At 42.1% G+C, this 14090-nt stretch overlaps 1 protein-coding gene across 2 annotated transcripts in view; it reads left to right on the forward strand.

The window, feature by feature from the left end:
* The first annotated feature begins 4795 nt into the window (after nt 1-4795).
* LOC115147703 (zinc finger protein 239) overlaps nt 4796-14090 on the forward strand; it is a 34590-nt gene continuing 25295 nt past the window's right edge. Inside the window, exons 1-4 of one of the 2 annotated variants that reach the window (XM_029690002.1) lie at nt 4796-4884; nt 6911-7110; nt 7243-7501; nt 7661-9258. In XM_029690002.1, coding sequence (XP_029545862.1) covers nt 6934-7110; nt 7243-7501; nt 7661-8808 — 1584 coding nt within the window. In that variant the 5' untranslated portion in view covers nt 4796-4884; nt 6911-6933 and the 3' untranslated portion in view covers nt 8809-9258. Of the gene's footprint in view, nt 4885-6910; nt 7111-7242; nt 7502-7660; nt 9259-14090 lie in introns of those variants that run through there. The other variant, XM_029690005.1, reaches the window with a different exon arrangement.

The raw sequence follows: 14090 nt of genomic DNA on the forward strand, positions 1-14090 counted from the left end.
AGTACAGGGAGCTAGAGAGTCTTTTGAACCGTTTGTGACTGAGCTGCGTCTGCTTGTGAAAGACTGTGATTATGCAAACAAGGATGAAATGGTCAGGGACTGTAGTGTATTTGGAATACACTCACCGCGAGTGAGAGAGAAACTTTTGAATGTTGGGTCTGAGCTAACGCTGGACAAAGCTATCGACATAGCCAGATCTCACGAGCTAGCACAGACTCAGATGAAAACCATTTAGCACGAGCGCATCACGTGAACAAGCAGTGCACGCAGTCAGGCAGACATCAAAGCACACCTCGGGTGCCCAGAGAGCGCGTTTCAGAACGGAGAGAGACACAACTCCAAAACAGAGCGACACAGACTCAAAACATGTGGATATTGTGGATACAAAGTGCATGGCGAACAAGGAAATTGCCCAGCTAAAGGCAAACAGTGTACTAAATGTGGTAAATGGAATCACTTTGCAAAAGTGTGCAGAGCTTACCGTGGAAAAACAGTACACACAGTGAGTGAAGATGAAATGTCAATCAAAGAGTCAAATGACGATGAACTGTTTATTGATTCAGTGACACAGAAAAGTCACATATCAGAGACAGAGCAAGCCTTTGCTGACATTGAGATAGGAACACAAGGCACAAAGCTAAAGTTCAAACTAGACACTGGTGAACAAGTAAACATTATTCCTCTGAATAAGTACCGCAGCTTGACATTGAGTGTGAGCTACAGCCCACCATGCGCAGACTGACTGGTTATGGTGGTGAACAGCTCCCAGTAAAAGGCACATGCACTTTCAAATGCAAATACAAGGAAAGTGACATGATGTTGGACTTTTACGTTGTTGACACTAGAGCACCTGCAGTGCTAGGTCTTAAAGCATGTTTAGACATGGACCTCATCAAGCTAGTTTTATCAGTGACAGCACCAGTAGAGACAGAAAATGTACTGGAGGAGTTTGCTGATGTTTTTACAGGAATAGGATCATTCCCAGGAGAATGTACCATTCACCTTGACCCAGACGCAACCCCTGTGGTCTACCCACCGAGAAAGATTCCCCTTGCTCTCCGTGCCCGTCTGAAGAAAGAGTTGGAGAGCATGGATCAATCTGACATAGTCACCAAGGTTATAGAACCGACTGACTGGGTAAACGCGTTAGTGGTGGTGGAGAAACCACACACAGGCAAGCTCCGAGTATGCCTCGACCCAAGAGACTTGAACAAGGCTATCAAACGCCCCCATTATCCTTTACCGACGCTAGATGGTATCACACACAAGCTAGTGAGAGCACACTACTTCAGTGTCATGGACGTTGGATCAGGCTACTGGGCTATCAAGCGCACAGAAGAGTCATCTAAGCTCACAACATTCAACACACCGTTTGGACGCTACAGGTTCCATCGCCTGCCTTTTGGGATTATCTCAGCCCAAGACGAGTTTCAGCGAAAGATCAACGAAGTGTACGAAGGCCTCGACGGAGTTGTGGCAATTGTGGACGACATCCTTGTCTATGGTCGAACCAAAGAGGAGCACGACCGAAACCTCCGCGCGATGCTGCAAAGGTCCCGCGAGAGAGGAGTCCGGCTCAATTCCGAGAAGAGCACAGTCGGCACTACAGAGGTCAGCTACTTCGGACATCTTCTCACAGCGAATGGAATCAAGCCAGATCCACAGAAGATCTCAGCCATAAAAGAAATGGAGCCACCAAAGAACCGTGCAGAGCTGGAAACAGTGCTTGGCATGGTCAACTACTTATCCAAGTTCGCACCCAGCCTCTCCAACGCTAATGCACCACTGCGTCAACTGCTAAAGCAGTCCAGTGAGTTTCTCTGGGACAAGCAACACGACATTGCTTTCCAGAATGTGAAAGACTTGATCACGAAAGAACCAGGACCAATCCTTGCCTACTATGACCCCAACAAAGAGCTCAGATTCCAAGTGGACGCGTCAAAGTATGGACTAGGTGCAGTGCTACTGCAAGAAGGAAAGCCCATTGGCTACGCTTCCAAATCTCTCACAGACTGTGAAATCAACTACGCTCAAATCGAAAAGGAGCTCTATGCCATTCTGTTCGGATGTAAACGTTTCCATCAGTACATATATGGACGACAAGTCATTGTGGATTCCGACCACAAGCCCCTCGAGTCAATCATGAGGAAACCACTAGCCGCAGTCCCGCCAAGGCTACAGAGAATGATCCTTCAACTACGAAAATACGACTTCACAATCACTCACCGTCCAGGCAAAGACATCCCTGTCACAGACACACTCTCCAGGAAGTTTCTTACCTACAAGGACAGCAGCCTCAGTGAAGGCATGGACATGCAAGTGCACACTGTGTACAACAACTTACCAGTTAGTGACACAAAACTGAAGGAGATCCTAGCAGAAACAGAAAAGGACTCACAACTCACACAACTGAGGAAAGTCATACAGGATGGATGGCCTGAGGAGAGGAGAAAATGCCCTCAGAGCGTCTCAGAATTCTGGAACCATCGTGATGAACTATCACAGATCAACGGAATCATTTTCAAAGGAGAGAAAATCATTATTCCTACCAGTCTCAGAGAAGAGATTTTGACAAAGATCCATGCTGGACACATGGGCATGGAAAAGTGCAAACAGAGAGCACGGGACATTATGTTTTGGCCTGGAATGTGCAAACAAATAGAGGACATTGTTGGTAGATGCGCCATCTGTCTTGAACGACGCCCCTCAAACACCAAAGAGCCATTATTACCTCACTGTATCCCAGACCGACCCTGGCAGGTCGTGGCAACCGATCTGTTCACCTGGAACAACGAGGACTACATCGTAACAGTGGACTACTACAGCAAATACTTCGAACTCGACAAGCTTCACAGCACCACATCTGCAGCTGTGGTACACAAGCTGAAAGCAGCCTTTGCCAGGCATGGCATTGTAGAGACTTTAATATCTGACAATGGGCCCTGTTACAAATCAAATGAGTTTGAATCCTTCACAAAAGCATGGGAGTTTACATATGTCACCACAAGCTCACATTACCCTCAACGTAATGGCCTTGCTGAAAAATCAGTGCAGATTGCTAAATCACTCATGGACAAAGCAAAAGCAGACAAGAGAGACCCCTACCTCAGTCTCCTTGAATACCGCAACACTCCAGTTGACAACTTCAAATCACCAGCCCAGCTGTTGATGAGCCGCAGACTTCGCTCAATCCTTCCCAGCACCAACCAGCAGCTGCAACCTGAGGTCGTCAGCTACAAGGAAATGCATGAAAAACGTGCACAGAGACAACAACAACAAAAGCGAAACTACGACAGGTCAGCTAGACCACTGCCACCACTGATCGACGGAGAGTCAGTTAGAATCCAGGAGCATGGCCTCTGGAAACCAGCAGTTGTCATCCAGCCAGCTGACACTGAACGTTCATATCACGTCCGCACCGCAGAAGGAGAGGTGTACCGCCGCAATCGTCGTCACCTACTGAACACAAAAGAACAACACACTGATGAGATGAACTGTTCCCCTGAAAGAGAACGTGATGGACTAAACACACACACAGCACAACATACACCATACTTACCTGCAACACCACAAGAGCTGTTGACTGACACAGAAGCATGCTCAGCATCATATCGCACAAGAGTCTATGTTGATTCAGTTGGTGTAGTATGCAATATAAATGGTTACTTATCTTGAGTTCAAACTACAGAGCATGTTTTCAAAAGAAACGCTTAGAATATGTAAACATTTTCTTTTGTTTAAAAGAAGGGGGATGTAATATTCATATGTGTAAACATACTGAATTATAATTGGAGGCATTTTACCGCTGTATCATACTGTGCTATGATTGGTTAAGACCACCCAGATGGTTAGGTCATGGTCAGTTGATCATGGTTGGAGATAGGTGAACATGCCAGTTGTAGCTAATAAAGAGCTGCGTTAAGAAATATCCTGTAGTACTGTGTTTTATTATTTTGTACAAAGCGTACAAAACAAGACAGGGGGCTAACTCCAACCTTGCGGGGATCCAGAGAAACTGCGTATACTGGACACATTGACCTTCGCCCCCGCTTGACAAGCACTACTGTCCAGAAACGACCTGGGAAGTAGCTACTTAGTAGCCAATACCAGGGTGACAGTCACAGTAAGCACACGCATACAACTCATGAAGCAATAGTACAATCGAAAATAAACAATCGTCAGTTTTATAACTGAAAATGTACAATTATTTGTGTAAAATGAACAGTGAAATATGGCTCACATTGTTTTTAAAACTGAAATCCATACTCTTGCAGTATGGTAGCTCAATATATGGTAGGCTTAGTTGTGTGGTAAGAAACGGAAGGAGGAAGAAACTCAATCAGAACCGTCTAACCTATAGCAGGGCGCTTTCGACATGCACCCACTACTTTCCTTTTCGTCACAAAATAAATGTTGCTTCAGAGTCAGAGAGTGTACGGTGCTGCAATTGTGCTGGGAATCATGTTCCTGACTGCCCGGAGTGCCCTGTGAGGGTGAAGAAGGTTGGAGTAGCTGTCCAGTAGGTCTCCTATGCGGAGTCAGTGCACGTTGTTGAAGGAGATAGTGGAAATGAGGAGGAATTAGCAGTGGATTACACCGTAGCCAACTGAAAATGTAATTCACCTGTTGAGAGATCCTGAAACACTGATCTTAAAGAAGGTGGATTATGTTGCTTTCACTGCGCAGGTGTTAAACTTGCCAAATTAACAAGAAGTTCCGTTTTCACCCCATCCAGCAGGTGGCGGTAATACACCATTGTTTCATATATTCCGCCCTTAAAGAAGAAGAACGCATCCGGAAGTTTACATCCTTGGTTTTTAACCTTGCGTGTTCTTACTCAGTCAAACAACTGTCGATAAAGACTTTTAGCCACAACGTTTGAAGGTGAGTTTGTGATATGTTGAACTAATTATGAGCGTGCCTAAAGCATGACTTCCATTGACAATCGTCGGTGATAGAGCAAATGGTGTTATAACGGGTACCGAGGGCCAATAACGTAGCTATCTACTGTTAGCGTTAGCTACCTAGCTTGTTTTCTTACTAGTAGGCTGGGCACATGACATTTTTAACGCTTTATTCTGATAAAAACGAGTTAATTTCATCCGCCGTGGAGCCCAGTTTAATAATATGACCATATTTACCAACTGCTTGCCGTCGATTTGAAGTAATCACGAAAAAACAGGCCTTATTGTAGGGACATTTTCACCCTGCCAGCTACTATTAGTTCTATTGAGCACCGTGGTGTAACCGATGTGAAATGGCTAGTTAATTAGCGGCGCTAATAGCGTTTCAATCGGGTGACGTCACAGCGCTATGTGAGACGTGAAGAAGTTATTCCCCTTGCTCTGCAAGGGCCGCGGCATTTGTGGCGCGATGGGTAACGATGCTTCGTGGGTGTTAGTTGTTGATGTGTGCAGCGGGTCTCTGGTTCAAGCCCAGGTTGGGGCGAGGAGAGGGACCGAAGCTATATTGTGGTACCAACTCGCCTTCCGAATGTTCCATTCCTAGCTTATTGTTGGCAATGATGCATGCTCATGTATAGTCAAAATTTAAACAACAAAAATACTAGGCAGGTAGCGTTGGGCCAGTAACCAAAAGGTTGCTGGATCGAAATACCGAGCTGACAAGGTAAAAACATTTACATTTACATTTAAGTCATTTAGCAGACGCTCTTATCCAGAGCGACTTACAGTTAACCCACTGTTCCTCAGTAGGTCATCATTGTAAATAAGAATTTGTTATTAACTGACTTGCCTAGTTAAAAATTTAATTATGTAAGTCTTGGCAGTGAGCTCGTTTGTCGTCATCACTAGACCAGAAATATTCCGACGTTTTCATTTTTCCCTACTTTCTCATTACGCAGACATAAGCACAGTTGACACCATCGAGGTGCGGATATTTACTTTCTACACAAGTTGTCTTTTTCCCAGTTTCGTCCGAGGAACAGATTGTGGTGGTAAAATAAATTTAGGCGAATTTTATTTTTTATTTTTTCACCTTTATTTAACCAGGTAGGCAAGTTGAGAACAAGTTCTCATTTACAATTGCGACCTGGCCAAGATAAAGCAAAGCAGGTCGAATTCAATTCGAAGCGAACATTCGAGCTGCCTGTCCCAGACCTGCTGTTTTCAACTCTCTAGAGACAGCAGGAGCGGTAGAGATACTCTCAATGATTGGCTATGAAAAAGTCAACTGACACTTACTCTTGTGTTACTGACTTGTTGCACCCTCGACAACTACTATGATTATTATTATTTGAAGATGCTGGTCATTTATGAACATTTGAACATCTAGGCCATGTGCTGTTATAATCTCCACCCGGCACAGCCAGAAGAGGACTGGCCACCCCTCAGAGCCTGGTTCCTCTCTAGGTTTCTTCCTAGGTTTTGGCCTTTCTTGGGAGTTTTTCCTAGCCACTGTGCTTCTACACCTGCATTGCTTGCTGTTTGGGGTTTTAGGCTGGGTTTCTGTACAGCACTTTTGAGATACTATTCATTTGCTATGGGCTCGCGCTAGTGTTCCAGCTTAGCAAACGTTCTTTTGCTGTTTTTCAGCCTTGGGTGAATTTTGACTCGTTCTATTGTCCAGCCAATTACTAGCTGAGAGGCAAAACATATACAGTACAACCATCTTTTTAAGTAGCTAGTTAGCTAACTCAAGTTAAGGCTACCTGGTAGAACCCATGCAGTCTGATTTCACCTCAGAGAAAATACCAGATATACGTAACGGAAACAATTGGCTAGGAGTCTCTGATCAGTTAGCAAGCCAACTCTACCTATGATGAGAAACGTGGAAGCTGTTACCTAGCTATCTATGACCTTAGAAAATCAGTGTTTGGAGTGTAACTTGACTTGGCAGAGTGAAAATCACCCTCCACTGTATCTGCCGCTTTTTACTAAACTATCTGCAGATCCACCTACCTACTAGCCTACCATGGCTGAACCCAAGTCCATGGAGTCCCCAGGTTCTGGCTGTGGTGTTCCATCACAGAGAAGCTCACAGAGGGATCCAGAGATGGTCTCAGTGAAGCTGGAGGACTGCAGTCAACCACTGGAAGTCAATGTGATTATGATAGGGGAAGAGAGAGAAGTTAAAGAAGAAGAACAGAAGGTAGAAGTTAAAGAAGAAGAACAGAAGGTAGAAGTTAAAGAAGAAGAAAAGGTGGTGGAGGAGAAGAGAGCAGTCAAAGAGGAGGAGATGGAGATTAAAGAGGACCATAAGGAGATAGAGATTAAAGAGGAGGTGGAGGAGAAGAGAGCAGTCAAAGAGGAGGAGATGGAGATTGAAAAGGAACACAAGGATACAGAAGTCAAAGAAGAGCTGGAGGAGAAAGCAGTCATCAAGGAGACAGAGGAGAGAGGTGTGAAAGAGGATGAGGAGACAGAAGTCAAAAAGGAGAGAGGACTAGAAGAAGAAGAGAGAGAAGTCGAAGAAGAGGAGAACAGGGAAGTGTCTGATCCAGATCTAGAGGAGGCAGCAGTAGATAGTATCACTAACCCAGGTAAGTTCAGGTGTGGAGTACAGAGAGAGGTTGGTGCCTTGGTGGCCACAGGGGATTCTAAAACTCTTATTGTGTGTATGCTTGCATCAACAGGACTATTTAACCCCCTCCAATGCTCTGTTCCTGATTCTAACCCTTTATCTGTCCATATTCTCACAGGAGAGAGCTCCAACCCAGGTTCAGACAGTGAGCCCAGTTCCACAGCATCAGGAAACCATAAACAACACAGACAGAGGAACTCAAGACAGAAACATCACCACTGCATGGACTGTTTCACTAGTTTCTATGAGCCAGAGGAGTTAAGAAGGCACACTTGTAGGCCCCACCCCTGCTCAGATTGCAGAGGCAGTTCCGTGTGTCCAACTCACATACCATGCAAAAAGACTATCAAAAGAAAGAAGACTTACCCCTGTGGTCAATGTGGGAAGAGTTTTCAGGCACCAAGCAAACTAAAGAAACACCAGATAACTCACACAGGAGAGAAGCCTTTCCACTGCTCTGTTTGTGGGAAGAGTTTTCCTCTTTCACAGACCTTAAGTAGACACCAGCTGATCCACACAGGAGAGAAGCCTATCCACTGCTCCCAATGTGGGAAGGGCTTTAAGCGACCTGATTCCCTGAAAAATCATCTTAGAATACACACGGGAGAAAAGCCTTTCCACTGCTCTCAATGTGGGAAAAGTTTCAGTCATTCAAACTACTTAAAGACACACGAGCGAACTCACACAGGAGAGAAGCCTTACCACTGCTCCCAGTGTGGGAGGAGTTTCAATCAGTCTTCAGATCTAAAGATACACCAGCGAACTCACACAGGAGAGAAGCCTCACAAATGTTTTCAGTGTGGAAAGAGTTTTAGTCATTCAAGCTACTTAAAGACACACCAGCGAACTCACACAGGAGAGAAGCCTTACCACTGCCTTCAGTGTGGAAAGAGTTTCATTCAGTCTTCAGATCTAAAGACACACCAGCGAACTCATACAGGAGAGAAGCCTTATCACTGCTCCCAGTGTGAAAAGAGTTTCAGTCAGTTTTCAAGTCTGAAGACACACCAGCTAACTCACACAGAGAATAAGTCATACCACTGCTCCCATTGTGGAAAGGTTTTCAGTCTGTTGCACCACCTAAATAGACACCAGCAAACTCACAAAGGAGAAAAGGCTCACCAATGCTCTCAATGTAGGAAAAGTTTCAGTCAGTCATCAAATCTGAAGACACACCAGTTAAAGTATCACAGCCCTGACACCGGACAGAGTTCTGTTGCTTTAGAAGAAAGTCAACTTCAAACCACAGAAATAAAACACATGTAAACACATCTTATGATGTTAAAGGAGCAGAGCAGTTTTAATAAGGTTGAAATAACACTTTTAAAAAATATATTATTTTGCCAGGATTTTCAGCCTATTCAGGTGTGATAGAGTTTTTGTCCCAGAGCATGACATCACAATCTGATCTGACCAATCATCTTTTATTTGCATATATATCCTCTTATATTGAAGAGGTTTGTGGGGTAGGCTCTAGTGCAGGGTTGCCCAACTGGCAACCCGCGGGTGGTTTTGATTGGCCCCCCCAAGTTTTCTTGTCCAACAAATCTAATAATGTATCATTTTGTATTGTAAAAACACCAGCCAATCAGCTCCAAGTGATTTGAATTTTGAAAATCTGTTCTAAAGCATACCCACGCATAAGATATATATGTTATCATATACAAATGTAAGCAAGGTTTGAAATTATTATGTTTTAATAAAATGTTATCGGTTTGGGCTTCCTGTATTCAATTTGTTCTGGCCCCATGACCATCCGGGCGAGGAAAAAAATATCTGAATCTGGTTGATGATCCCTGCTCTAGAGTCTAGAGGCGATCCTATCCACCAATCAGTGCTGTGTATGTAAATATATTTCCATTTGTATCAACACGCCCCCGCAATCAGACTGAGCATTCCAACGGCTAAAGGAGGCTCAGGGAAATAAATGGTAAACAATATAGTTGGAGTCATTTTCATGAAATAAACACAGTGATTTACAAATAAAAAGTCTACATTAACAACATTTATAATATAGGTAATATATTCCATTTAGCAGCCCGGTTTTATCCAAAGCGACTTACATCCATGCGTATGGGTGGTCCAGGGACTCCAACCAACTACCCTGGCGTTATAAGCACAATACTCTACCAACTGAGCTACAAAGGACCCCCCACCTGTTATTCTACAGTAGAGCAGGGGTTATTGTATTATCCATCACCTCACCTGTTATTCTACAGTAGAGCAGGGGTTATTGTATTAGCCATCACCCCACCTATTATTCTACAGTAGATCAGGGGTTATTGTATTAGCCATCACCCCACCTGTTATTCTACAGTAGAGCAGGGGTTATTGTATTATCCATCACCTCACCTGTTATTCTACAGTAGAGCAGGGGTTATTGTATTATCCATCACCCCACCTGTTATTTGACAGTAGAGCAGGGGTTCTTGTATTAGCCATCACCTCACCTGTTATTCTACAGTAGAGCAGGGGTTCTTGTATTAGCGTTGACGTTACTTGTCTGATCATCTCGATCACTGCTCAGCATTTACACAATCGATTGTTTTACCACTTCAACCCTGGTAAGATGTTATAAACCTTGAGTGTCTGGTAATAAATGATGGTTATTATGGTGGAGGTGAAGGAACAATTTCCTTTAGATTATTGTATAGGGTGACAACCTTTTGAACCTGGGTATCATGTTATAAATGCTATATTATGTTATAAAAATAATGGTGAACAAAGTAGAGGATTGAAAGTATTGCATTGGAGTTGTGTTTGAGTATTGTATATTGATATGAAGCTGGCATGATAATAACAGTATTGTAAACATGGTTGTCACTATTTCAGGACTAAAAAAAAACAACAGCTTCTGATTTTAGCAGCACTGCAGCAAACAAAACAGTCACACACCTATACTAATGAGTCTAACTCACTCTGTGAGCTTGCTTTATCAGTGACTGGCCTGGCCTTCCTTTTCATACAGGTTAGGTCTTTCATTCTCTAGGTTTCTGGTAGTGGCTGTAGTCCTTAGGGGAACAATGTATCAAGAATATCATGAATTATCCAATGCTTTATACACTGAGTGTACAAAACATTAGGAGCATCTGCTCTTTCCGTGACATAGACTGACCAGGTGAATCCAGGTGAAAGCTATGATCCCTTGTTGATGTCACCTGTTAAATCCACTTCAATCAGTGTAGATGAAGGGTAAGAGACAGGTTAAAGAAGGATTTTTAAGCCTTGATACAGTTGAGACATGGATTGATTGTGTGTGTGCCATTCAGAGGGTGAATGGGCAAGACAAACGATTTAAGTGCCTTTGAACAGGGTGTGGTAGTAGGTGCCAGGCGCACCGGTTTGTGTCAAGAACTGCAACGCTGCTTGGTTTTTCATGCTCAACAGTTTCCTGTGTGTATCAAGAATGGTCAACCACCCAACGGACATCCAGCCAACTTGACACAACTGTGGGAAGCATTAGAGCCAACATGGGCCAGAATCCCCGTGGAAAGCATTCAACGAATTGAGACTGTTCTGAGGGCAAACTGGGGGTGCAACTCAATATTAGGTTGGTGTTTCTAATGTTTGGAACACTCAATGTGCATTTTATTTACTGGAAAAACATTTAATTGCTAAATACATAGCTAGCTCACTGATGGCAGCACAAATAGAATCCCCTGGTCACCTATAGAGACCTGCCAATAGGAAGGAGGTTAAGTGTTACATGCCTTTTAATGCATGACTGAACACCTTGAAATGCATTGGTTGTACTAAATACTCAAAGTCAGTGGTGGAAAAAGTACCAAATTGTCATACTTGAGTAAAAGTATAGATACCTTAAAAGAAAGTCACCCAGTAAAATACTACTTGAGTAAAAGCCTAAAAGTATTTGGTTTTAAATATACTTAAACTTCTTACAGCTCTTTAAGGATAGGGGGCAGTATTGACATTTTCGGAAAAAAATATGTGCCCATATTAAACTGCCTCCTACTCAAACTCAGAAGCTAGGATATGCATATTATTTGTAGATTTGGATAGAAAACACTCTGAAGTTTCTAAAACTGTTTGAATGATGTCTGTGAGTATAACAGAACTCATATGGCAAGCAAAAACCTGAGAGAAATCCTACCAGGAAGTGGAAATCTGGATGCATGGGCTCTCTTCAAGTCGTTTCCTATTGAATACACAGTGACGTAGTAATAATTGTGCACTTCCCAAGGCTTCCACTAGATGTAAACAGTCTTTACAAAGTTGTTTGAGGCGTCTACGATGAACAGAGACCGAATGAGAAGATGGGGAAGTTGGTCACCCAGGGAAGGACATCACTTCATTGGTGCGCGTTCACGAGGGTGGATCCTCTGTTCCAAAACGTTTTTCAAGACACAGGAACCGTCCGGTTGAAATATTACTGAATCTTCACGTTCTAAAGGCCCTAAAGATTGATGTTTTACAACGTTTGACATGTTTGAACGAACGTAAATACAACTTTTTTTTACTTTTCGTCGTGACATTGTCCGCGCGCTTCCTACATTTGGAGTAGCTGAACTGAACGCTCGAACAACAAGGAGTTATTTGGACATAAATTATGAACTTTATCGAACAAAACAACATTTATTGTGGACCTGGGATTCCTGGAAGTGCCTTCTGATGAAGATTATCAAAGGTAAGGGAATATTTCTAATGCAATTTATGATTTTAGATGACTCCAAAATGGCGGGTATCTGTATTGCCTAGTGTATTTTTCTGAGCTCAGTACTCAGATTATTGCAGAGTGCTTTCCTCGTGAAGCTTTTTTGAAATCTTTCACAGCGTTAGCATAAAGGAGATGTTGATCTATAATTCTTTGAATGACAGTTTAATATTTTATCAACGTTTATGACAAGTATTTTTGTAAATTGTGGCGCTGATTCACCGCCAGTATTTGAGGGAAAATATTTTCTGAACGTACGCGCCAATGTAAAATGCTGTTTTTATATATAAATATGAACTTTATCGAACAAAAGAATGCATGTATTGTGTAACATGATGTCCTAGGAGTGTCATCTGATGAAGATTGTCAAAGGTTAGTGCTGCATTTAGCTGTTTTTTGGTTATTTGTGATGCATGGGGTTGGTCGGAAAATGGCTATGTGAATACTTTGACGATATACTCCTCTAACATTATCTAATGTTTTGCTTTTGCTGTAAAGCCTTTTTGAAATCGGACAACGTGGTTCGATTCAGGAGAGGTGTATCTATAAAACGATATAAAATAGTCCTATATTTGAAAAAATAAAAAAATGAAATTTTTCTATTGTTCGGTTATGAATATGGCGAAATGATTTTACGCTGGATGTTGATCCCGCATACGGGACGGAGAACTTCAAGAGGTTTTAAGTATCAAAAGTCAATGTAATTGCTAAAATATACGTAAGTATCAAAAGTAGAAGTATAAATCATTTCAAATGTCTTATATTAAGCAAAGCAGACACCACCATTTTCTTGTTTTAGAAATGTAGGGTTAGCCAGGGGCACACTCCAACACTTAGACGTTATTTACAAAAGATGCAGGTGTGTTTAGTGAGTCCGCCAGAACATAGGCAGTTGTGATAACCAGGGATGTTCTCTTGATAACTGGGTTAATTTCACAATTTTCCTGTCCTACTAAGCATTCAACATGTAACTAGTACTTTTAGGTGTCAGGGGAAATGTATGGAGTAAAAAGTACAATATTTTTTTTAGGAATGTAAGTGAAGTAAAAGCTGTCAAAAATATAAATAGTAAAGTAAAGTACAGATACCCCCAAAAAAATACTTTTAAGTAGTACTTTAAAGTATTTTTACTTAAGTACTTTACACCACTGCCTAAAGTTTGATTTGATTGATGACATTACGGCTTGATAAAAACATTTTCACATGAGGACAATTGCATTTCTTCCATAAACTTTAAAATGATAGCATGGGATTTTATCACTTGACATATCAATCATACAATGGGAAGGATCCAAAAGATCAAGACTGTGTGAATGCATGTACCACTCTGAATAAATACTGTGCCTTTGAAGATGTCTCTGGTCATGAAACTACAATACAGCCTGGGTGTTTAAACAAAGTCAAGAATTCTGAATGTCAATAGATTTTTAGATCCATTCTCATCAATGACAACATTCTAGAACTGAGTTATGACTCATCTAAGTCTGGTATCCGGGGTGATCTGGTTAATGATTATATAATTGATTAAGTGTCTCTTTCCTTGTAGAATGTTAACAGCTGTCATCATATACCTGTATGGTTATGAATATAGCTAGCTAGGAGTTTTAATATTGGTGAGGTAATATCTTTCTTAGTAAAATGCAGCTATTCTAGCTTTTTCTACAAGCTAGCTGACAGCAGATTTGAGGAAAAATAACATTTGATCCTATTTAGAAAATTGATTTCTGTTAAGAAAACATGTATTTCATTATACCCCAAAATATTTGTTCTGCATTAAAATGGCCTAGAGGCCTTTTGTTTACAATTACATCCCATTACAAAATATGTGATGAGACACTGAATATCTTTTTTTCGTTTTTTTATAACCTTTACATTA

The sequence above is a fragment of the Salmo trutta genome, chromosome 14, assembly GCF_901001165.1.
Source record: "Salmo trutta chromosome 14, fSalTru1.1, whole genome shotgun sequence".
In the NCBI taxonomy this organism is placed as follows: Eukaryota; Metazoa; Chordata; class Actinopteri; order Salmoniformes; family Salmonidae; genus Salmo; species Salmo trutta.